Here is a 26,034-nt window from a genome sequence, read left to right as displayed (position 1 = left end):
ATGGGTTCTTCTAGCTTTCTGAACAACCTATGGGGAGATCATTTATGATAAACTGATGAGTCTTAACTTCATGTCAGTGTTGTTAAGCCCTTTGCCTTGTAAAGAATATCCTTGTACTGCTTAATTGCCCACATAAACGTTGAACTGGCTGCCTGAATTCACAATGAGATTACGAACTTCTGCACATGACCACTTTTTCAGCCTTGTGACAATATGAAATGGGATCATGACTGGTATTTTTTTATTTGTTAAAGGTTGTGCTATGGAGTAGATGGAACTCTCACAGAATGAGAGCAGTAACAAATGAGCCTGGTAATACACGTATGGACTTAACGTATGGCCCAATAGTGTGGTACCTTCACACTGCTGCACCTGGATGAAGTTGCTTGAAGCATCAGTGTGGCACCAGCAGGAGTCACAGATCTGCCGTTGGCTGTGGTTATAAAGAATGACCAATAGATTTTTTTTTTTTTTTTCCCCTGCAGATCAGCAGGAAGCTTAGAGAGAAGGAATAAATAACGGGGCAAATACAGGACTGTCACTGTCTCTTACAGGGTACTTCACCTGTTAAATCGTCTGGGTAAGAGTGTGAGTGTCCTGTCTTTGGAATCGGGATGCCCACTGCTGTTAGCACTTGGGGAACACTACAAAACCCAAGCAGGTTCCAAATGCCAACAGGTGGTTCTAGTCATGTTTGGTTTTGAGGTGGGGGGGAGACTCACCTAAGCCTTGAGGAAGAGGCAAAGTGCCACCTGAAGTATGCCCGTTGTGACTTAGGGTCTGTGAGCTTTGGTATGGACATTTGCCTTATCCTGAACCTGCAGCAGTGTCCTTGCACCTGGTCGTGTTCTCCAGGTCAAGGCTGGAATTGGGCTCTCCTTTGTTACAAGGGAGCCCTGGGAAGGGCAAGCAAAGGCAGAAAGCAGTTCTTGCAGAATGGGACTTGGATACTGTGGGCCGGTGACGGTCCACCTAAAGTCTGTTGAGGCTGAGTCATGATAGCCCTGCTAGGGTGGGATGAGATGGTACAGGACAGTCCCTGAAAATAGTGGCATTTGGGGGGATGTTCTGTATGCTGCTAGAGAGGCAGACTGGCAGTTTGCACCTTCTTTCTTAGAGATGCTTTTAAATGAACAGTTGGAAAAAATAACCTGTTGTAGGGTCTCTGAAAAGTACCTAGACCTCTGGCCTGCTTTTGTGAAGCTACTAGAAGTTGAGAAGAGGTGGAGAGCATCTCCATCCTTTTTTTGTCATGTAGGAGCACAGGAAACTTGAAACATTAGACCTTGTCACACACAGGCGAGTAATACAAACAGGATTAAAAAAGAAAAAAAAGGTGAGGTGTGTATGTGCTTGCTTATGTACCTCAAGGAGAATGTTTATTGGATGTCTTAACAAATTATGTCTTTAAGTTATTACGTATTTTTAACAGGACCATCAGTACTTATTAATATAGTAGTTTGACTCAGCAAATGCTTTCAGGTTCTATTTTCTACAAATTAGGAATCATGTGAATATACAAGAAGGTATGTATTTAAACAACAATATTTTCATTGCAGGCTCTTTTCACTTTGTATTAAATATAAATGAATGCTAAAAGATGACATTTCATACCATACAAGGCTGACAACACAAATCCTGGCTCAGGGCGGCTTTTATTCCACATTCTTCCTGATTACAGCTTTTGTAGTTCAAAGACTCCTGTCAGAACTTTGATGTGTGGAAACCTGCTGTGTTGTCGTATCTGGATACCAAAAGTGAATCACAGTGAACAGAGATCGGTGCTGAACACCAATTAGTAAGCAGGGGGCAAAGGCTATTTGTAAATAAGCAAATAAATGCCCCAAAGAATATTTTTGCCCTGCAAGATGCAACGATACGAGTTCGCCCTTGTAATATTGGTCTGTAATGCAGGTCAAACGGAGGGGTTTGTGGGTTTTTTTCCATTTCTGGGCCTCGCTGGCTGCGCCAGAGCCTGAGTTTCCCATGTGCCTGAGCAGAGGGCGCTGCAAGCCCGTCTTTCCTGCCACATAAACATACATCTGTACGTAGGAATGTACCTACAAGGCTTCGTTTATAAAAATAACTTCTAGCTTAAGCTTTTTGTGTAGGGGAATACCTAGAAGATATGTAGGTTGTGCCCAGGTGTAGCTTGTACTTCATGGTGGTGATCTCTTCAGGAGGTTATGTCCTCTCTGGTGGTGGTTAACAACTTTCTGTAAGTAAACCGTTGGAAAAATGTGTTTGGAATAAGAAACCACTTGCTGCTTTGATGATTTGTTTTGACCATTAAAGTAAAAATCACATTAAAATCAGTAAAGAGCTGATGGGTGGGCCTTGTTGCAGACCTGTGCACCCAAGGGCTAAGCCAAGGCTGTAATGAACACCCATGAGGGCTGACCACAGGAGAGCATTTCTTGGGGTGGCAGGAAGCTGGCCCTGCGCTTTCTGTAGCTTCCAACCCACATCTTCACAGCAGCTGCTCCAACACTTTTCTCTGAAGAGCAGGCAGAGTTCATGTGTAGTGCAGTCACAGGAGGATGTGGTGTGCCTTGAACACAGTGGCTACAGTTGATGCCCTGTAAGTGGGATGGCTGGGTGCGATGAGCAACACGCTTCTCGCCTCTCAAGCAGGAGTGTGACCTCCGGGCACCAAAGCTTGGAGAAGGGAGGGAAGCGGGAAGTGCTACCTTCGCACCCCACGGCGGGCTGAGGGCGCCGTCCTTGCCCCCTGCATTACCGGCCCGCCGGTAGCTGGGGGCGTTCCCTAGATGCAGGATCCCTCCGCTGGGCGCTCGCCTTCAGGGACTCATCCTCCTGCGGCTTCAGGCCTCGGTCTAAAGCGGGTTTTCCACTTCAGCCATTGCCAGGGTGGGGGGTCGGGCCCCGCGGTGAGCAGCGACCAGGCTGTGTGGCGCGGAGCGGCACCCTTCGCCAGCTCCCTTCGATAGCTCAGCTGGTAGAGCGGAGGACTGTAGAAGCGCAACCGACGGCAATCCTTAGGTCGCTGGTTCGATTCCGGCTCGAAGGAGCGGCTCAGTTTTTGCGGCCGCTGTTTTTGTCCCCGCCCCTCCCGCGCGGCCGCCGCTGCAGTGGGCGCGCGGGGGCTCTCGCGCCGGGCCGCCACGGGCCGCACGAGCTCCCTCGTCAAGCCTCGCCCCCGCCGCCGCCGCCGCCCCTCCCTCTGCCCGCCCGCTGCTGGGCGCGAGGCCCCGCCCCACCGCCCGTGTCGCGTGCGGCGGCGGCGGCCAATGGGGCGGCAGTCCGCCTGCGCAGATTCAAACGGTGGCTCTGGAAGGAGGCTGGGCGCGAGATTCGGCGGCGCCGACTGAGCCCGCCGCGAGCGGGGCAGCCCAGGGCGGCGGGCGCCGGCCAGTAGCGGGCGTGTGGGGCGGCGCTGGGCCGCAGAGTAGCAGCCCCGGGGTGTGAAGGCGCCGCACGAGCCCTGGGAGTTTCTGACAGGAGTGGGAAGGCACAGCCGGGCGAGAAAGAGGGCTGCTGCGCGCTCCGTCCTGCGGAGCCATGCCTGACGCGCCGGGGGCCTGGCCGGGTCGCGGCTGAGGGCGGCCGTCGCGGCGCTGGGGGTACCGCGAAGCTCCCCGGGGAGTAGGGGACCGTTGAAGGAGCCCTGCCCGCTTTGAGCCTTCCTGAGCAGCCACTGCCCCTCTCCGCCCCGCCTGCTGTGAGAGAAGGAGCCGGGGCTGGGGCTCCGCGCCGCGCCCCGCTGCCGTGGCGGCCCCTCCTATGGTGCGCCCTGAGGATGGCGAAAAGATCGCGCAGGTGAGTGTGGCTGCGGGCCTGGCCCAGGTACCTTTGCGCGCCCTGCTCCCCCCCAACCCCCCTGGGCAGCCGCTGCCTTCCACGCCGCCGCCCCGTGCCCAGGTACCCCCCCGCGCCCGGGATCCCTGCCAGGTGCCGCCGCCGTCCCGCCCCGCCCCTGCCGCCCCTCACCCCCCCCGCCGAGCTGTGCTGGCGCTGCTCTCGCCCTCCTTCCACCTCCCTGGGCTCAGCTGTCACTGCCCACCTCCTTCCCTCCGCCCTCCTGTCCCTATTTTGCCCGGAGTCCGCACAGGTCTTCCCTCTGCCTTGCGAGCGCCAGCTCCCGGGTATAGCCCTCGCCTCTTGCCGCTGTTCTTTCGCTCAGACCATCTTTGTGTAGCTTGCCTAGACAACTCCTTGGGTTTGCTTTTCGGCGGTCAGTGAGCCTGTCATTAACGGCTACGTCGTCTCTGCAATAGCTTTTCCTGCTGGTTTCTTTCCTTCTACTGGAGTAATACTTGTTTTCCTCCTGCCGAGTGGCTTTGGCGCATCCCTGGCATGAGGTTTAGGGTATTAAGTTAACGTTCAGGCCTGCTGATTCTTCCAATATCTTAAATGCACCCACTTTCTCTGATTTGGAATATTCTTTGGCTGAAGATGTTATCATGGCTTGAAATTTCCCTGAGAGATAATGCTTTCCACAAGAGCTTCAGCAGCAGCCCCAGATGGTTTTAATACTTTTGTTTTACTGATATGAAAATGGGTATGTCTTTACTTTGTATTCAGAAGGTGGGTCTTGGAGAACTGTTTTGTTGCTGTAGTTATTCTTGTCCTAAATGGAAAATCTGTATCTGAAAGGTGATAAAGAAATGCAAAGGAAGGGTTAGGTTTGAGAAAGAAAAGGATGCTCGATAAGTATTAACAGTGTGTGAGTTACCTGTGGTGTCTGGGGTTTACTGTAACTACATACTTCTCATGGAATTAGTGGTTTCAAAGTTACAGGTATTAAAACTGCTTCTGCATTTTCTTCTGACGTGAAAAGAGTTCACAAGTGAATCTTCTTCTGCAAAACTGCAACTAAATGAAGAAAGCAATGCTTGGGGGGTGTGGTTGTGCAAGGAGCAAAGATTCATCAAGGGGCTTTGGTTGCAGAGGCAGACTGCTGGAGCTGTCTATACGTAGTTATCTGCAAGAATCATTTCGGAGAGAGAATGTTTCTTGTTACTCCTAATCTGCCTTTTTTTAGTTTAATCTGTGGTATTGCAAACAATAATTTCATTTTTGCAAAACTTTAGCTAGTGTTATCTCTGATGGCTGTGAGTGCTTAGAAGTCATAGTTGAAAATACAGCTGGTTGTGGATAGGAGAGGAACACAGGGTTAGAGATCAGTAGTCCTAGATGAATTCACTATCAGTGTGTGATGATAGTATCCCCAGAAGTAATTCATGGTAGTTACAAGTTTATATAAAAATGGTTTCAAGGTTGTTAACCTAGGTGCGGAGTATGGTGGAGTGCACCAAATGGAATGAAGTCTGATTTTGTTAAACTGCTATTGGTTTTGCATTTAGAAGCCTAATTTTTTTTTCCTTTAATGGTTCTCAACTCAAAATTACAAAGATAGCTAGCACAAAACTCATGAAATACTCATTTTATTGTTGCAGATTTCTTATTTGATGAAATTTGGTGGCTGTCATCCACTTGCATGCAGTATTCATAACTGCAAAGAATTGTCAGATCAAGTATTAGAACCCTATGTGTTTGCAAACCTTTTATTTAAAAAAAACCCCTGAAGTTAATAGTCACAACCGTTCATGTTTATTTAATTATAAACAAGACTGAAGGCTAAAGGGTTGTTCATGTGGAATGAAGGTTGATGAGGTTACTGCCCACTCAGCTGGCCCTTGCCCAGGAAGTGCATGGAGGCAATGATACCTGTGTCAGTTTGGCTGTGGGACATGCATGCCACTGGAGAATTCCAGGTGCAGGGGTTTTACCTGCTGCTGCTGCAGCTAGTATGTTGTCTAGTACTGGTGGTCTCATCAGCGTTGCTGCTGTGTACAATGGGCCCTTGCCCTTTTTCAAATCCTCATGACTTCATGTAACTGAAGACTGTTCTTGAACTAGTTTGTGCAGTGGGTGAGGAGATCATGTTGACAAAGGGCTTAACCACAAGGCCAAATTTTAGTTATAAATAAACGATATGGCATGCATGGTGTGAAATAGTATTATAATACCAAGTTATGCTCTTTATAATACCAAGATACACTCCTGACAGTTTGTTGAGAACCTGTGGATAAGAGATCAATAAAAAGGAGGTGGGAAGAGGAAGAGAAAACTCTTAGTAACCTGTGAGTTTAAATCCTGTTTTCTAAAGTCCTAAGCCACTTAATGCAAAACTCTTACAATCATTTTGTTTGCAGGTTGTTTTTTGTAAGTATTGTGGAGAACTTGCTGTTGACCGTTCAACAAACTGACTGCCTTGTGTTCTGCTGGCTCCACAAAGTTTTGATATGTTTACATGTTACTAACTTCTATTGCATCATGAAGCTAAGTAGCGCAAATCCAGATGGGGTGTAGGATGTAGAAGCAATGTTAAATACACTGGGTCTGAAAGAGCTGGGTACATACTGTGCTGTAGTAATATTTTCAGCTAAGTAGTGGTCTTCTTGAATGACCATATGTTTGTGTTAGCCTCAGGGAACATATTCCCTTCATGGGAAATAACAAATGTACATAGAAGGTTGTGGGTGAACTGTATGTTCTGGAAAATAATGCAGAAATCTGCCACCTAATCGGTTCTTAGGACACCAACACAGGTTACGGGGGAGGATTTTTTTTTACCTTTGGTTGAAAAATTGAAGTAATTTTAAGGCTAAGCAGAACTAGTAAATTTAGTTTTGAACATGAATTTACGATATTTGTGTGGTGCTCTATATTGATAATAAAATAGAGAAAAAATAAGATCGCAGTATGAAACTGCTTTTAAGTAAATTTATAGATCTGGATGGGAGTCCCTTCTGTCTAACGTGAGTTTAAGTGATATTTCCGTGAAATATTTCCCCGTGCTGGTTTTGTTATCAAGGCTGTGAAGTATGCATTTCTCCAGTAGATGGAGTGTGATCTACGTGGAGCCGCAGAGGTTGGTTACCTGGCTTCTTGCCCCTGTGGCTCTTAAAAAGGCTCAGCACTGATACATACGGTGCTTATTTCTTGCCGGAATATTTCTGACTTCAAAGATCTGTACCTAATTTCTGTAACACTAAGGCAACGCTTTTATTCAAGGCAGCAGCCCGCTTAAAATCTTAGGTTGACTCAAGATTATTTGGCACCTTTGTTGTTTGAGTTATGGAGGTGGAACATGAATGCATTTGCAGACTAGCAAACCACTTGATCTTATAAGCTCATTTGTGAAAAAGATTCGTAAATGTGTCATAAAAACATGATATTAAATGAGAGCTTTTGCTTCAAATTTGAGTCTTGACTTGGAATGAATTATCTGTCCATATCCTGGTATGTGGCCTGGAAATTAAAATTGTGATCCTTGGACATGATCAATATAGGCCACTGCTGAAGGCAGATCTTACTTTCATGCAAAGTCCATATGTTTTAGAACAATATGTACAGATTGGAAAAAAGCTATAAGTAGTTAGAAAAAATAAGTTATTCAGAAGTGTTTTAAACTCTTATCTACATCATTCTGTTGTACTCTGCAGTGAGGAAGATGATGACCTTCAATATTTGGATCATGACTATGAAGTACCACAGCAAAAAAGTTTGAAGAAGATATGTAACAGGGTGAAATGGACACGTGATGAGGTAATACTTTTTTTTTTTTTTTTTCCCCTTTAGTTTTATTTCTACATGATATTGGTAGTGCACAAAATATGTTATTATTTAGAACCATGTTGGGACAGCATGTAACATTTATTGGCTGAGGTTATGTCTTAACAGGATGAAAAGCTAAAGAAGCTGGTGGAACAAAATGGCACAGATGATTGGGCTTTCATTGCTAGTCATCTACAAGTAAGTTGAATCTCTGTTTCTGTTAAGTTCTCTTAATGTTTACTTTGGTCATATGTTCAGTTTGAAAATGACGTGAAATAGAAATCAGAAATGCATAATAGTAAAAAATATTTTAAGAGATCCATGTAAATTGGACTTGAGATCTAGCTCGGGCTTTGGAGAATTTTATCAGCTCAGGTTGGAGCTCAAGTGATGATCTGAAACGATTAAAAATAATTGGTGCCTTTCATCCACACTTGCGATTTGCTTTCCTTTTGCAGTATATTCCTCTTTCCTATTGATTGCATCACTTGTGGTTACATCCACAGTTCACAGGTTGCTTCTGAGACAGTTAGGAGTGTGGGTTGCATCTGACAGATGACTTGCAAGGAGCGAAATCAATTTCTTAAACACCTTAAGAAAAGGGTGGGTTGTTTTGTTTTGGGTTGGTTGGTTGGTTTTTTTTGTGGGTTTGTTTGGGTTTTTTTTTTAATAGTTTTTGTTTTGCCTTTTTTTACAGTGATGTCTTCTCTAAAATATGGAAATCTTTCCACCTGATGATAACTTCAGTTCCTGTGAATGGAACCTTAGTGTGTTCCTTGGAAATTTCCTACTGACACTTAAAATTTCTTGTTCTGTTCCAGTGGTCAGGTGGAATGAGTAAAAGAGCTGTTGGTTCAAACATGAAATGACTCCACAGCTGTATGAGCTGTTCTGATAGAAAACACAACTGGAATAGATGACGTTTGTTTCTCTGATTAAATGCTATAAAGTGCCTACTCTAAAAACATGGCTAGAATCTAAGTCTGAAATCACTAACTAGAAGTGGCATCGAATATATTCAAATATTAGAGAAAAAAAATTACACCCCCACCTTTGTGGTTCTTATAATACTGACCAGAATGATATGGTTGTATGAAATTCCTGTGTAAGTAGGTAAAAGTAGGATTCTAACTGCTGAACAACTGTAACTTTACATTGTTCTCATTGTTTTTGTGCAGCTGTGGTACTTCTGATGTTTATTTTTTTTTCCCCAGGTGGCAAAGCATAGATATCAGGGAATGAACTCAAAGCCTCTAAATTTCAGGAGTGCATGTGCACATCACTGTTCCTTACGTTATCTACTTCCAGAAAGCAGTGAGATAAGTGAATGGCAGAGGAGAAAGAGATAATATTAAAAAGCCTTTATATTAAACTGATGAAAAGTATAATGTTTGGCGATACTGATCTGCAGGTGTATTATGCAGTTGTAGTTAGCAGATTTAACAGTTTAGTAAAAGTTCTCCAGCTCAAAACAAATGCTTTTGGAGACAGAAAGCTATTGTTCAGCTGGGCCCAAGTAAGGCTGAAAAAAGGCTCTCTGGCTATCATGGGAAACATGCATGGAGGATCAGGTTGCCCACTGCAGAATCATTGATGTTGGAAGGAACCTCCCAAGATCATAGAGTCTGAGCCCCCTGCTCAAGCAAGGTCAGCTAGAACTGGCTGATCAGGACGGTGTTCAGCTGGGTTTTGGGTATCTCCATGGATGGAGACTCCACAGCCTCTTTGGCAACCTGTTGCAGTGTTCACATTACAAAGCTAAATAATAGAAGATAGCATAATTAGCACTTACTTTGTTTCTGGTGGTGTTTTGCTAGGAAACCCAGTCTTGAGTTACTCCTATGTAAAGGCTATTTCACTACTGAACCCTATTTCACTGTTGGGCTGGGCACAAGTAAACCTTCCTTCTGTTCTGCCTCCAAAAGTGAAGATGGCTTAAATGTGACTCTCGAGAGGGAATGCAGCGTGCATTCTCTTTCAGTTTACTGGGGCTAAGGCAGACCTGAAATGATTTTATTATTTCATCCCATCATTTGTTTTGCTTTTCTCCCCCAAATATGTCATGATTTCAGAAGTGTCTGGAAGGTATAAATGCTAAAAGGCCACAATTTCGAAACTAACCCTAACCTTTAATCAAAAATAGGAACAGCTATCCTATACTGGGTTTGTCTTTTACAGCTTGTCTCCACCAGGAAATGATGATGTTTTATAATAAACTCTAGTATGCTTTTAATCATGCAGTGTCTACTTGTGATTCACATGAAGGTACTGTGATCAATGTCATTTTAGATGTAACAGTGTTTTGGGTGTGTTTTTCTCATCTCACAGATTGCTTCTTATTTAACTTCAGCTTAGCCTGGTAAGGCTTTTACTTGGTAGACAAACCCAGCAAAACCTTGAAATTCGTACTTGCTATCCAGCAGCTTGCACTGAAGAGAGTAAATCATCATGTCCCAGTGTTATAAAAGGTGTAATAGTATGCTGTGCTATGGCAGGCTCTTACCTGCATATTTCTAAGAATTGGACCAATCCAGAGTCTTAAGCTTTTCTACAAACAGTTTTGAGAAGGCTAAGTGAAACCTTACTTCTCTTTCATTACTGGGAACAATATTTCAAAAGATCCTGAGAGAAGCTACAGAAAAGCACCATCTGTCCTGAGCAGGAAAAGCAATGTTTTTTTAGTTAGTATGTGGTAGCTAAACTTAATGTATATCTGTTTCCTTAACACTCTAGGAAAAAACTGAAAATATATACATTTGAGACTTAAAAAAAGTCTATTCTTCTATTTGAAAGAACTTCCTTTAAAAAATTCTTATATAAGTTGTAGATAATGTCAAAAGCATGCCAGTCGCATGAAGTTCAGTGGGGATGTGGAGTAATGAGGATAAAAATTTCTAAGTTTTTCTTTAAAGAAGAGTAAGTTCTCAATTTGCTTATCAAGTAAGAACACCAAAGTAATTAGATTAGAGCTTTGTGCAAGGCTATTTTTTCTGGAGAAGACCTTTTATAAGCAAATGGAAGAAGAAATAATAGGGGAGAATTTATCTATTAGAATAAAGGTCTGAATAAGTCTCTCAATTTGAAATAAGGTAATAATTCTGGATAGCTGATATTTACAGTTTTATATATGCAAGTGTTTAACAACTGCACTGGTCTTCCAAAACTATTTCAGAACCGTTCAGATTTTCAGTGCCAGCATCGATGGCAGAGGGTACTAAACCCAGAATTGATTAAAGGTCCATGGACTAAAGAAGAAGATCAGAGGGTAATAAAAACTAATTGTTACTGTACTCCTTTGCTGTAATGAAATTGGCATATGACTGCTAAGAATGCGTACTTTTTCTTAGGTTTCATCCCAACAAAGATGATGTGTGATGCAGCTTGTGACATAGATAATTACATTATATAATACAGAATACAATTAATTATGTAATGCTGTGTGAGGAGGGAAAAATAATGCTGCTGCTTTTAAGTAGATGGAATGTCTGGTCTGCTCAAGCATTTAATTTCCCTTTGTGCAGATTGCTAGCTTACCAAATGGAGAAGATACCTTTATAGCACTGAAGATCAAAGGTCTCACATCTTTTGTTCCTTAGATCTACCAGACTTAAAGAGGTTGGGAATAAGGCAATTATTTCATACTGTACTCTTAAAGAAGCTAGAAATGGTGGTTTAGACTCCTTTTCCCTCCCTCTGTTAATCCACACTTTCTGCCTGCAAAATCTGGACTGTCCTTTAGGGAGGAGCACATACAACTTTCTCGTACAGTATTTCAAATTGGCTGCTTAATTCCTACAGTTTAAAACTCTCTTAAGATGTCCAAAAATAGTATTTGTCAACTTATTAATATAGTCTTCTTAATCTATTTTTACAGTTCTTGTTAGCCTTTTAAGAAAAAGCTTCTAATGTGTAAAAAACGTAGAAATAGGAAGGAGGTTCGGAGTAGAGGTGTGGGGTTTTTCCTTATATATATGTGTGTTGAAAAAAGTCAAACCAGGCATCTTTACCAGCTTCTTTTTTGGTCTTTTGTAATGTCAGCTTATGCAATGGGTGACAGAAAGGAAAATTCCAAATTGATGTTTTCATCAGTATCTACTTAGATTCTAAACACAGTGAATTTGGAGTTAAAGAATTTTTTATATCTTAAAAAATTATTTTTAAAATCCTAAGTCGCTGTCTGCCTCCTTAGGCCTAGTATCTTATCAAGTTGGCTATTATAAATCGTACTCCAAAATATGAGTTTATCAGTATTCTCAGTCTTTAATTGGAAAAAATAGGTTTTGAAATTGTAATGTGCTTTTATGTGTTCCAGGTTATTGAATTAGTTCAGAAGTATGGTCCGAAGCGCTGGTCTCTAATTGCAAAGCACCTGAAAGGAAGAATAGGCAAGCAGTGCAGAGAGAGATGGCATAACCATCTCAATCCGGAGGTAAAAAAGTCATCATGGACAGAAGAAGAGGACAGAATAATCTATGAAGCTCACAAGCGTTTGGGAAACCGATGGGCTGAAATAGCAAAACTTCTTCCTGGAAGGTGCTTTTCAACTCTGTTTGTGTTAAATATTGGAATATGGAGAACTGTCATCACACTACTCTTTGCAATGTCATTTATTAGTTAGAGAGCATGTGCTGAAATTTACGTCACAACATCTTTATCTTGATAGATACTGATTTTTTAAAAAATCTTTTGCATTTGATTCTGTATCCTTAATAAGCCACAAAACCAATAAAAAGGCCTCTAACACGTTCCTTCAGAAATCCTCCTGATCACAGAAAAAACTGTAGTGGAGCTGAAGAGAGTAACTGCAAGTAATAGTGGAAGAATGCCTTAACATCCTATGACATAATGTCAAAGGGCCTTCACTGATATGCATTTGGAGGTGACTTGCTTTTAGATTTAAGATCAGAAATTATTTTTTGTGGAATATTTCTTGTTAAACAGGACACTTGAAAAAGAAAATCTTTGTAACCTTCAAAAGTCTAGGCTTAGGAGTCATGCATTGCAAAGCTAGCTGGTTACCATCTAGGCTTTTAATTATATGCATGGTTCTCTTTATCTTTGTTTCAAGTGTGACTGCCAACTTACATGCTTGTGGAAAACAAACTTTTAGTGTTTCAAAGGAATAAATTTTTTACCTTGTACTGTTAATTAAAACTCAATGTTCAGCTGTCCCTCTCTGAATTCAGTCTGTATGTTCAGGAGGTGACTGTAGGGGTGCCTAAGGAATGTCTGAACTTGCCATGGTGGGAGAATGAGTATTTAGAGATGCATGTTTAAAAATGAGACATTTTCATTAAACACGCATACATGAATCACAGGAAATCCTTTGGAGGAATAGGAAGGGAATTGATTGCATCTTAACAGAATTTCGGAGAGGAAGGATGAGTTTCTAAGGACAGAGGCATTCCTAAATCACTAACTTATTTGTTGAAAATAAATCCAAGATGAGAATATCAGCTACAGATTGGATCCTAGACCCAGAAGATTAGTAAAGAGTCTAAGATCAGGGTGAAAAAGGGGAATTCTACTTGGAGTTGAGCTTGAATGAAGAATGGGTCTTAAAGCAATTTTTATTTCTGTGTACTTCTCTCCAAGGCTAGTATTTAAGACTGTAATGCATTCATACTCTACTCTTGCCTTAATGCTTGTTTAGTGTTAAAGGTGATTTCAGCCTGCGTTTCAGACTGCAGATATTTTCTTGCTGAGGGGAGTGACAGTGGGCACTGGTCTGCCATACTTGCTGTTCTCTGTACAAGCTCAAGGGCACCAAGAGGTAGTGAGATGTTCTTGTATGAAGCTGCATGTTAAACATAAGGCAGGCTGTAATTTTTTTATTTTTTATTTTTTTTTTAGAAGAGAGGTCTTCCAGTGGACCATGTTAACTACAGTGCCCTTATTATACTGTGGGACAGTAGGGTGACTGTCTTAGCTTCATGTTCTGCAGATTTGTAGCAGAGGGTAAATAATGTAGTGACAGAGAACACATGGTTAGTCCAAGCATCCAAGAAAAAAGGTTCTTGCCCATGATAATAGCCAGAACGAAGGCTTTCTCTTTTGCTACGTCAATTTTCTGCAGACTTGAAGTTCAGTAGAAGGAAGTGTGAGCAGCTTTCTAGTAATCATGCCAAAACTCCACAGATAATGAAACTTTCAGTCCAAGCTGCTGGAGCTTTCTGTATTTGTGGCTTCAGATTAACCTACTGTGCAAACCCTATGAATCATGCCATATTTTAAACTTCAAGATATGGAAACCAGTCACTGTTGTACACTTTCATTTTAGGACTGATAATTCAATTAAAAATCACTGGAATTCAACAATGCGAAGAAAGGTGGAACAGGAAGGATATTTACAAGAAGGTATAAAGTCTGAAAGAGATAGCTCATCCAAACTTCAGCCCCAAAATTGTCTGACTATGGAGCACTTGCACACTCAGAATCAATTTTACATACCTGTTCAGACACATGTAAGTTCAAAGTGCAGAATAATTACTATTTTCCAGTTTCAAATGATTTATTGGGTTTGGAACAAGAAACAAATCTGAAAGAATAGAGACTGTTGAGCATTGTTGTGCTATAGTAACTTAGGATTTGTAAACTATAATAAATAGTTCATGTACAGTAGAGATAATTTTATATCCTTTTTCAGGGATTGTGAAATGATTTATGTCTTTTTAGATTCCAGCATACCAGTATGCCTCACCAGAAGGCAGCTGTCTAGAGCATACTTCAGCTTCTTCCAACATAGTTGAGGTAATGTGTTAACACATGTTGTAAAATTAAGAGAATATACTCCTTGAAGTCCTCTCTAAACTGAAGAGTATAACTAATTTTGAAACTCATGGCATATATCTTCACTTACCTGTATTTACAGCAATAGTAGAAAGTTTTAAGGAGTTTAAAACCAAACCAATCAACCAAACCAAATTAGTTAATTTTCTGATAGTAGTGGTAAGATTGCTTGTGTAGACATTCTGTCAGCAAATGCTGATTTGAAACACTTTTTTGCACAGTTAGAGAGGAGAGATAACTCAAAATTCTAAAAAGCACATGAAAACATAACACATCTACCAAGGTGCTGATGTTGTTCCTTCTGTTAAAGACAGAACTGAGTGACTTTTGGTTAAAAAGCATTATAGCACACTGAGCATTTACAGATCATATTAGCAACCTATTAAATTATTAGCTTGTATACCACTTGATCATTAGATCCATCCCCTGGTAATTGCTGGAGTTGTTCCACTTGCAAGTAACTACTGTACTACAAAATATGATACTGCTTGAACAGTTCTGTTCGCACGATGTGTGGATTTCTGTTAAAACTGAGCTGTGTTATAATGTCAAATGTTTACAGTGGACAGTTGGGGGAAAATAGTAATGGCTTCTTTCTTAATTTTTTTCAGCAGTCATTTATTGATGATGATCCTGATAAAGAAAAGAAAATAAAGGAACTTGAATTGCTACTTATGTCAGTAGAGAGTGAAATCAGAAGAAAACGAGCATCTTCTGTAAGGACTGTAAATTTCTATAAATATTTGAGTATGCTTTACTGAGGTTAATTCTCATCAATTTAGTAATGGATGTTTGGTTTTATGTAGTGTTTTTTCACCTGACCTTCTAAAATCAAACCTATGGCTGTTGGGTTGTAAAACAAAATCTACATATTAGAGTGGAGGCTGATTATTTTTAGTGCAGTTTATAAACTGAAAACAGGAGAAATACGACCTACAGTTTGGCAGTTGTTCCTAAGACCCAAGATTTTAATCCTCTTCAAGAGAGTCATGTTTGTTGATATCACCACTGTTTGGTTTTATGGGTCAGCAATATTGATCATCTACTCAACAGGGAAAGGTGAAAAATATGTAAGTTTTGTTCTATTTCATTTCAAAACATGCTGTAGATTATATTTTTATCAAACTTACGTGTGAGTGCTTGCAGTACTGAATATCCACATTTGGATATGACACATATGAATTTGAGCTGTACAAAACTTACATGTACTTTAGTAGAGTTAGGGAACTTGCAGATGACAGGCACTTACTTCTTCAGGAACAGAGGGCTGTGAACAACATCAGACACCTAATCAACCTGACAGTATTGATCACTAATTTAGATTACAGGTGAACTTCTAGTTTTATGTGGTGGAGCTATTCCTGGCATTCCCTTGAAACAGTTCAGCATTCTGCTTATCTAGAGGAATCTGCTTCTAAATTTTCAGTGAAAATTAAAATCAGTTTCTTGAGTACTAAACAGTCTACTAAAATGGGATAACCATTTAGAAGTAATCTATCAATGCAGAATCTGAGTTAAAAAAATACCAGCTCAAGCAAGAAGTATTTCACATTCTAGAGACACTTTCTAATCTTAAAATGCACCTGTGTTCTGTAGTGAAGACGACTTTGTAATATACTGATGTTCAGGAACACAGGAAGCTTGCATCAGAGGTGGCTTCCAATACAACTCATAATTACCTAAGGCATAAGCATGTATATGATAAGAATGAGAGGTAAGGAAAAAATCTTTAAATCTTACACAATTTGAGGATGTTGAGTATGTTAATGTAAGGAGAATACTACATGCATTAATGCAAGCAGATAATTAGTATTGGAAAAAGCAAAAATTAACGGTTACATTTAGTCTTCCTACATGCTGCCTTTTTTCCCCTCCCTGCAGTCACATAATTGACTCTTTCCAACTTCTCAAGTTGAATAAAATTAACATGTTTCTTCATACTTTTTAGCAAGCTGGAAACTTACCGTGTTGGTCTGGAAGTTTCATCATGGAAGATTGCGTGTCTAATACACTAAATAGCCTTGGGGAGCAAACAAGTGATATCTACAGCATAGATGAGACCCAGGGCACATCTGTTCAGCAGAATTCACCACCACAGTATTCGGCTGTGGAAACAAATACAATGTTACCATCTCTACAGGCCATTCCAGAATTTGAAGAGACGCTAGAGCTCATTGAATCTGTGAGTCTGTATTTATTAAAACAAAAGAAATTAAAAAATTTAGGAACATAAGCTTTAACAACATGTGTAAAAAGTATAAATACTCTTTAAATTACCTTATTTTGCACTGGTCTGTAGTTTTGCCCATACTGAGTGACTTGTTTTAAAAGAATTTTATTTTAAAATATTCAATGTTTTAGGATTGTGTGAAAAATAAAGGGAGAATAATTCAATATATGGCTTCTGGAGGTAGAGAGCTGTTAGGTTGGCTTGGACATTGTGCATTAATCTTGGATAAGCACGCTAGTGTTTTGGTGTTTCGCACCTTGCTTCCTAGGATCCTGTGGTGTGGAGCGATGTCGCCAGTTTTGAGCTTTCAGAGGCTGTTGTGTCTCCTGTCAAGCAAGCTCCACTAAAACTAATGCAGACTCAACACAATGAAGGGGCTGCCGAGTGCCAGTATAATGTCAGTGTTGTGCTCGATGGCAAAAAACAAAGTAGCATCAGTAGCGAGGAAGAAGCAGTTTTTCCAACAACTCCAAACATGCCTAAATTCAGCACCCCGCCTACCATCCTAAGAAAGAAAAAGAGATTGCGTGTTGGGCAGTCACCGGTTGATGAACTGAATGATGGCTTGTGTAATGATGTCATCAGTGTTGCACTAAAGCATACACCAGTGAAAACACTACCATTTTCTCCGTCACAGGTGAGTTTATGTTTAATATGGCTAAACATGAAGGCTGTAGTGGGTAGATTATAAATCACAAGTACTTTCTTCCCTAGTTATATACTGTATCCTGAAGCAATATGTCAAAAAACTTCTTAAAAATCTGCATAAGGGTAGATACATTAAGAAAAAAATTGTTAAATTACCCATTTCCTCTGTTTTGAAGACTAACTGGGTGGGGGAGAAAGGAGTTGTGACGACTTATGTCTCAGTTCACACTTTCTCATGCAAATTATTGTTGCTAGAGACCTATTGTCTCTGTGACCTAATTAAGTAGTAAGGATTTTAAGGAGAAAATCAAGGTTTTGGCAATGAACATTGGAAGTGTCTTGGAGTATAAATCAAGAAGAATTTACTGGGATTTTTCAATAGAAGCCTTTCAGATTTTTTCGTTTGGTTGGGTTTTTTTACTGCTCATTACAGTGGTGAAGTTTTGTCCTTTATGGTTGCTTAGGGGCTTTTTTCTTTCTTGTGGTTAGTTTTTCAACACTTGCTCTGGAAATGAACAGTTTAACCTTGAAAATCCTGCATTTACATCGACTCCAATCTGCGGGCAGAAAGTTCTTATTACGACTCCTCTACACAAAGAAATGACACCAAAAGATCAAAAAGAAAATGTGGGGTAAGATTACTGCATTAAACATCCAGTGGTGTTGCTCAAATAAAACCACATCTTTCTAAACATTGAAAAATTATTCTACCTATACTGTGAATGAGTTTTAAACCCCCTAACACTTCAATACTTGTGTACAAACAAACTGGCTTCCTGTTTTTAGCTTAAAACAGGAAGCTATTTCTACTTAGTTAAAATGTCTCCTTTTTTAAGACACTGAACAAAATCCAATTAAAGTTAATTATACCTGGGGTAATGCTATGGTGATGTTAATACTTTCAGATTCACAATGCTGATGTCTGTTCTGTAAATTCAGTCATTTTAAACTGTTTCTTGGATTCTACATTACTACTGGTAAAGTAAAATATTAAAGGTTATGTATGAACACTTCTATGTTTGAATAGTTTTAGAACTCCCACAATTAGAAGATCTCTTCTGGGTTCAACACCAAGGACGCCAACTCCTTTTAAAAATGCTTTGGCTGCTCAGGAAAAAAAGTATGGTCCACTCAAACTTATGGTATGCGATGTTTATTTTCTTCTTTGTTGAAGTCCAAATGCCCTCTTGTTTTTGAATTATTGTAAGCCTCAGCATGATCTTAGAAAGCATTTTCCAACAATGCTGTTGTTCCAGTGACATTCTGATTATCCTAGAGAACAGCTAGAATGTGATTAAAAGATGTTTCAGATTTTGTGTTAGACTATATCCTTCAGCCTAGTATGGAGCATTGTCTTTTTGAATGGTATTCGGTACATACAATAATTTGACCCATAGTAATCTTGAGCACACTGGTTCTGCATTTGTGAGTTGTTTTAAATTTTTGTAGCCTTGCTAACCCTACCTCTTACAAGGTGGAAACATTATGGCTGAGATTTTAATTTTAATACTTTACCATTCTGTTCTGGTTTTGTTTGGGGTTTATTTTTTATTTTTTTCCAAATTAGAATTGTGAGAGAGTGAATGGGTGCAAGTCCTCCAACTGGATAATTTAATAAGAGCAAATTGGTGCAGATGAATGTGACTGACCTTGCTATTTTAAGCAACTTTCACATTTGCCTTGAAAAACTGCACTGTCTTTGAGTCGTCTGGACTACATAAGAGCTGAGTTGTTTTATGGTTTAGGTTCTTCTACAGTGGTAGGACTGAAATGAGGTGTTTATCACAGCATGCTAGTATTCTGAGAACTTTTTTGATGAAAAGAAGTTTGGAAGTGTTTTATCCTTCCTAGGGGCTTATTTGAATAACATCTACAATTTTCTTCATCCTAACCCTCAAAATCTTAATATAGCAATTCATGATTTCTTTGATTCTTCTGGCTGTCACAGAAGGTTGTGTGGTTTTTTTTGTTGACTATAGATAATGTTACTTTGTTTGTTTGTTCCAAATGAATTCAGTTTTCGCTCTGTTCCCAGCCTAGCTAAGGTAGGTTAATGCATAATAACTTTTGGAATTCAGTAGACATATGCTTTTCAAATTCTGAAAAAATTCCAGCCAATGTATATTGACTACTTCTTTTTTTGCAAACACAGAAGGTAGCTCAGACTTTGCCACAGGGCTTGGCACCATCTGTGTTACCCTATAGATTCTCACTATGCAAATGGAGTGGTTTGGCATTCCTGTTTCTGTCCGCTATTAACCTCCTGTTCAAAATCAAATTTTGAGGGCTTAAGGGAATTCTTCTCCTGTTGGTACACAAAGGGGCCATCTGTATGGCTTCTGTGAGATTCTGTACTATACTTAGGACTATCAATGTCTTATTCAAAGATTTGTGTTGAGATTTGGTATAAATTCCTTTCTCTACAACACTATACTTTTGTAGTACAGTTTTTTAGTATGTTGGTATGCATGTATATGTACATATATATGTTTAGTATATATCAAGTGTTTTTATCCCTTTTGTCAGTTGGTAACCATTGCTAATAAATGCAAACAAGTAGTTTGCATGTCTTCTTCAATGCTGCCTTGCATTTTTTGAGGCACTGTGTATGTGTTTTATCTGGCTAGAAATAATGTGGCATAAAATGAAGTAAAAACTCCTCAGAGCCTTGAAATGTTGATCTGTAGTTGTTAACTACAATAGTTTAAATCCTTTTGTCTGTTGCTGTGTTTTGCAAGATATCTTTTAATGGGCTACATGAGCTGAAAGTAGAATGTGGTAAAAACTTGCAGCTAACAGACTTGCTGTGTTTTCTCTTCCAATTTTAATTAATTTAGTCACAACCACTTGCCTTCTTGGAGGAAGACATTAGGGAAGTTTTGAAAGAAGAAACTGGAACAGACATATTTCTCAAGGAGGAAGATGACACTGTGTATAAAAGCTGCAAACAGGAGGTAACATTACAATAATAATTTCACATGGGAAATAACTGCTTTTAAATAATATTTTACAATTTTTCTCTGCAAAATGTTTATTGCAGCACAACTCTTCTAAAAAAGTCAGAAAATCACTGGTCCTAGATCCATGGGAAAAAGAAGAGGTTGGGGCCCAGCTCCTCATAGAAGATAATAGCCTAGGTGTACAGGTAAGTATTAAGCTACTGAAGAGCATCACTGGCAGCAATATTAATATAGAACTAAGCGTCTTTCATTCTGTCAACTAAAATAAAGTGTTTGGATTGAGGCTAGAAAATCACCTTCAGTTTCAAGTGCTACTTGAAGTACTTAAGCAATACTTAAACACTGGGTTTGAATTCGTGCATAAATTCTTCCTTTCAGGCCTCCACAGCAGGACTGGTAAAGTAATGTGGATGCTTTTCAGATTTGCTGTTACAGCAGAGCTGCTTCCATGCTGGTTACCTATAAGCTTTGGCATATATAGCACTCTGAAGCTCTGTAATACACCAGGAAAATGGCGTTTACCCCTGCGTTTAGCATGCTTGATAGTCTGGCAGACATTTTCTGAAGATACCTACTTGCACAGCAGGCAGCATGTTTTTCGTTTTCCTGCTTCACATAGTTAGCGGAATACTTTAAGAAATACCAAGCACGTAGAAGATGATGTTTGTGGGCTTCCTCTGCCTGAAAGGAATTTGAATAATTCTGCCTCAATAACCAAGACATCATGAGTTCAGAACTGGGGCTGGTTTAGTCCCTTATTCCTTTAAAAAGCAGCCCAATATTTTCCCAGTTGACTGATTAAATAGATGAATCTTTAGTCTTGTGGTTTATAGGAAAGCTTTATTCTACTAGTTCTTAATAGATGTATGTATTTAATTCTGAAAGAGTAAAAGTCTGTGACTCTTGATGAGTTATAATGCTATATGCAAGGGGTAGGAGCCAAAGTCCTTAAAAAGAAGAGATGCTTAAGTCATACATCTTTCTGATTATTGTAGCTGGTTTTCTAAATTCTCATCTTAAATGCTTCATAAACTGCCAAACCTAGGTGTCCGCGTGCTAGGTGTTAGGTGCCCTGCCACCTAGTGGAAATTCCCCGCTTTCCCAAGAGCTTCCCTGCACTGGGAGGAGCAGCGTTGCTGCAGGCATTCAGAGGAGAGATGTAACTCCTGGTGTTCTCTTAGTAATGTCTTTTTATGACCTGGTATACTGTGCATCACTGATGCTCAGGTTATTGAGGTAGAACCAAAGTACACTGTAATGTGGTATACTAAAGGCAGTGGACTGGGAAAAAAATACTTTTCTTCCACATTAATGAGGCATGCAGGTGCTACAGAAACATTCTATCTTAGCAAGAAAGATAGTATCTGATTTTAAAAATGAAAACCGGACCAATCCTTAAGTAGAAATTGTGTGTCCATGTGATAATAAGTTAGGAGTGAGGTCTGAGGTAGAATAAATATGTAAAGGTGCAGTTTGAGGGTGTTTTTGTGAGTGAACAAATACATATGCCACTGTTATTCTCATCTACTTTTGGTCTCTTAACATTGCCTATACCTTTCTTCTGCTTTGATATAATGAAGCTGAATTAATTTCTTTTTATTTACTTAAATATTACCAGCATATAAAGCTCTTCTGGCATGATCATTCTAGTGCTTATTTCAGTACTTAAAGCAGTTCCTTCTCTTGATACTCCTCCTCCTGATATGTGATCTTAATTTTTTTTTTTTTTTACTCCAGTCTCCTTGTGCTCACTTTCACAAGGGTAATACTAGAAATGAATCTCAAGCTTCTTTCTTTAAAACTGTTCTTTAATTACCACTTTATCAAGTCTTGTTCGTAACAAAGTGTAATTGGCTGTAGTCTGGCTTTACATGCAAGAAGCTGTCTACTCAGTACTGCCTAAATCTTGCTAGCAGCTGCTTGTTTTACTGTGCTCAGTATTGACTCAGTATATACCAGACTAGTTCTTCACATAATGTATTTTTTCTTTTCAGATTCCTTCCTAGAGTCTTTCTGATAGTATTTGCTTTGCTTACCTTTTGGCTTCTCTGATCACAGCATGTGAAGATGAAGACTTTTTTTGTTTGTTTGTTTTTTGTTCTGTTTTATTATTAAGTACTGATTATTGTTCCTGTTTCCTACCCTCTTTTTTGTCAATAGTCAGAAAATGCATATGCCACATCTTTATTAACAGTACCATTGTTGGAAATACATGACAACAAATGTAAGCTGACACCAGAAAACCAGGATACAAATCCAGCAAACAAAGCAAATGCAGTAATTAAGAAGAAAATGAATGCATGTTCTTCAAAAAATGTCAAAATGGAAAAAGCTTTTCAGGTCTGGATGCAAAGAATTCTGATAGTTTTGTTCTCAGCTTAACAAAGACTTTTGTTTCTGTCTTGTACTAATGTCTAGAATTGTTCAATTCAGTGATCTAGTTTTGATCAGTGTTTCCATGATCCTTATTTCTTGTAAGTTTGTAATTTGTCCACAAAGTGTTTATTCATAGCTAAGGTCTTTAAATACAACCTTCTCAGATTTAAATGTGGGGGAAACCAATGAGGGTAGGATAGACCTACAAAACAAGTTTCAGTACCCAAGTATAGCAGTAGGAAAACTTGACTAGAGTGCAAACCAATCCTCTATAGCATCTAAGTTCCTCAAATGTGGCTGGTGCTTACTTCATAATAAACTCTGTGGGATTCATTAAGTGGAGTTCATCCACAGGTTCTGTTTGGTATTATTGTACTGTGCCTGTTCTTGTACTTCTGTCTATTTTCCGTACTGTTAAAACTGTGGAACCTATCTTTCACCTGTGTGTGTCTTGACCACCAGGTTTAGGGAGAGATTCTCTTTGAGCTGACTTGGTACCTGTTCTGGTTTTCCCCATAGGAAGTTAACACATACAATTTTTATGTCTCCTCAGAATATCTACGGCTCTGTATTGCTTAAAAAACTCAAACAACAACAGCAAAACAAAAGGCAGGGCACCTGGAGCCTTGTCTTCCATGTCTCACTTAATTGCTTTAATGACGATGTGTTTTTAAGTACGAGGGCAACAATATTACTTTCTGATCCTTTCTTATGAGAAGAAAGAACAAACCTCCATTTAATCGTGAAATTTCAGAGAAGGAATTAACTGCTGGGAATTACAGCAAAGATGAATGCATCTATCTGTCCAGACCTATGCTCTTCCAGTACTTAAAAGGGTAGCTTAGTCATACTATATTCACATTGAACCATCTTTCTGGTTTTGCTCTTTCTCTTGAGAAATTTCCTCTCAATCTAATGGCCTCTCTAACCATGAGTCCTTTCCATGAATCGATTCCTGCTAAATTTCTAGAGAAACTCAAATGGCCAATTTTCTCTGTGCATCTATACATGGAACTCATCCTTTGGATCAATTTCTAGTTCAATGAGGAAGGGAGAGAATATTGCATTCTTCATTATGCTACGATCTGCTGGTGTCATGTCCAGTTTAGAGCTGCTACAAATCAGCTTGAGATTTAATGAGTCGTGCAACTGTGCATGAGAGTTTGCCTCGTGGAAGAGGCAGGACTAGTGGCTCGGTTATTCTTTTGTTCATTATTTTTATTCCTAGTTCCTTTGCCATTTCTAATATATTCCCAAAACATCCAACCATTCTGCCACAGCTGCCGTTTTGATTCAGTGAGGTCCTTCACAGTATTCTTTTCTGGCTGCCAAACCATTTTGCCTTCCTTGGTGTCTCCAGACAGCTGTCAATAACATATTTTTCTGCCTGTTGAGCTGAGCACATTTAAAGGGGAAGATATCCAAAGAGAAAATGACTTAATTAACTAACTTCCCTTTTATGTATCAATTGTTGAACTAGTCTCATTTCAAGAGTGTTTTTCATTTTGTGTGTTAGAACTTAAAGTGTAACACAGATGCCATGCTGGGGAGTTGGATTAAGGGGTGGAGGGGAAGCTCTGTCACAGGTTTTAGGTCTTATATTGCAGAACTGAATCCTCCTCAGTAAAATAAAATATTGCTAGGCCATGACAATTTATTATTACTCTGAAAGGTTGTACGAGAATTGCTCAAGTATTTTAGTGGAAAGAATCTTTTAAACTGAATTTTGTTTTATGCAGTCAAATTGTGAATGGGAAGCAGTTGTTTATGGAAAAACAGAAGACCAGCTTATCGTGACTGAGCAAGCAAGAAGATACCTGAGCACTTACACAGCTACCAACAGCACTTCAAGGGCTCTGATACTGTGATGGTCACTGCAACTGCCAGCTGTCTCTTTCCATTGAAACTGACACAATGGTGAAGGTGATTCTAGCACAGTACTTGTGAATTAAGACTTTCCTTTGAGACAGTCTTGCCAAGGGAAACCTTTAAGCTACCTTAAAGCTTCCTTTCTTCTTTTGACTGGCAAAGAACAGACATGAAGTTCTCATTCTCTGCAAAGGCATAGTACAACCGGTTCTGCAATGAATTTCTTGAATATTAAAAAAGTAACATGATAAAGTATGATAAAGAATGGTAAAATACATTGCAGTACTGACTACACACAGTTTTTAGGTCAATTTTCATATTTATTCTGACTTGCATTGCTTTTTTCTGTTAGTGCATTTTCAATATAGAGTAGGTTTATAGGTTGTTACTGGTTTCCAAATGAGCAACATACATGACTGAATGTGCTTTTGCTTATGTAGCATTTTCATAGTATATAAAGAAACACAATGAAAAGGAGTATAAAGGAAGGATAGAAAGTTGCACTACTAATTTTTTTGGTATGCTGCAAAACAATGAAATTAACTACAGTGTTAAATATATTTATTTGCAAATGGTACTAGAAGTAGGCAGAGGGGGGTGGATTAGGTTTTAGTGTAAAGCATCAGTATTTTCTTCATAAATCTCAAAATGAGATGATTGTTGAATGTATTGTACAGTATGTAGGAGCAGGGAAAATTTTGTAAATTGGAAAGGAGTCTGTTTTTATAATTTATTTTCATTTTAAAGCTTAAATGTAGATATTTATATGTATGCAGGTTGTCTAGAAGCCAATGTTGTTTCCTGTTAAAACAGCTAAAATTCAAAAAAAGGACAAGTTTAAAGTACAGCATAGCAGAAGAATTACAGTGGTGAAGTGTACAAATCTATACTGTATGTTACATCTACATAAAGATTGCACTATAACCCTTAAATCATGTTGGTCTACAAAATAATTACAAGGTATACTTGTATTATACAGCAACTATTCCTGTACCTTGTTTAAATATACTTAGAAAGGAATGGTGACCCAGGGGTACTTCATCCTGCATAGGAACTAAAACCTAATGCATTTTAAATATATATGAAAAAAAAAAAAGAAAAAAAAAAAAAAGAACTTGGCACCTTGGATCTCAGAACAATTGTATCTGCACTTAAGTTTGACCGTTATATACTTACTGTATGTTTGAAGAGCAAAGAGAACATTCTTTTATTTATAGAAAATCTTTGTCCTTATTTAAAGGTATACAGGTCACAACAGTTGCTTTAGTTGCCTATTTTAGGTATTTGCACTTATTTTATGTCTTCTTTTGTTTTTGAAGGAATGTTTTGGTTTGCTTTTGTTGTAGAGATTTATATGTAGTTTATTTTGAGCAAGTTGTAATGGTGTGCTATCAACAAATACTGACAGGTAAATAGACTTGTACACTGTAGTTTTAGTTATTTATAATTCAAACACTCTTCCTCTCCACTCCCGGGTGTGCTGCTACAGATAGTGGCAGAATCGGCTTGCTGCTATGAGAGATGGAAAGAGCGAGCATCATATGCACTGTATGTAAAATTACAAAAATGATGTCAGGT

At 39.4% G+C, this 26,034-nt stretch overlaps 1 protein-coding gene across 1 annotated transcript; it reads left to right on the top strand.

Annotated features, from left to right (window-relative positions):
- Positions 1-1,868: 1,868 nt before the first annotated feature.
- MYBL1 (MYB proto-oncogene like 1) lies at positions 1,869-24,455 on the top strand (the record flags this gene model as incomplete). Its single annotated transcript, XM_080609713.1, has 18 exons — positions 1,869-1,901; positions 2,861-3,375; positions 3,643-3,780; positions 7,473-7,575; positions 7,711-7,782; positions 10,757-10,849; positions 11,897-12,117; positions 13,865-14,048; positions 14,260-14,334; positions 14,985-15,089; positions 16,322-16,555; positions 16,872-17,240; positions 17,741-17,883; positions 18,279-18,393; positions 20,089-20,205; positions 20,292-20,396; positions 22,372-22,551; positions 24,327-24,455. 18 exons carry the CDS (start codon positions 1,869-1,871, stop codon positions 24,453-24,455), a joined length of 2,931 nt encoding a protein of 976 aa, XP_080465839.1.
- Positions 24,456-26,034: the final 1,579 nt, after the last annotated feature.

The sequence above is a fragment of the Psittacula echo genome, assembly GCF_963264785.1.
Source record: "Psittacula echo genome assembly, chromosome: 2".
In the NCBI taxonomy this organism is placed as follows: domain Eukaryota; kingdom Metazoa; phylum Chordata; class Aves; order Psittaciformes; family Psittacidae; genus Psittacula; species Psittacula echo.
The sequence above is the reverse complement of the archived record's forward strand: the minus strand, read 5'-3'. Positions and strand labels throughout refer to the sequence as shown.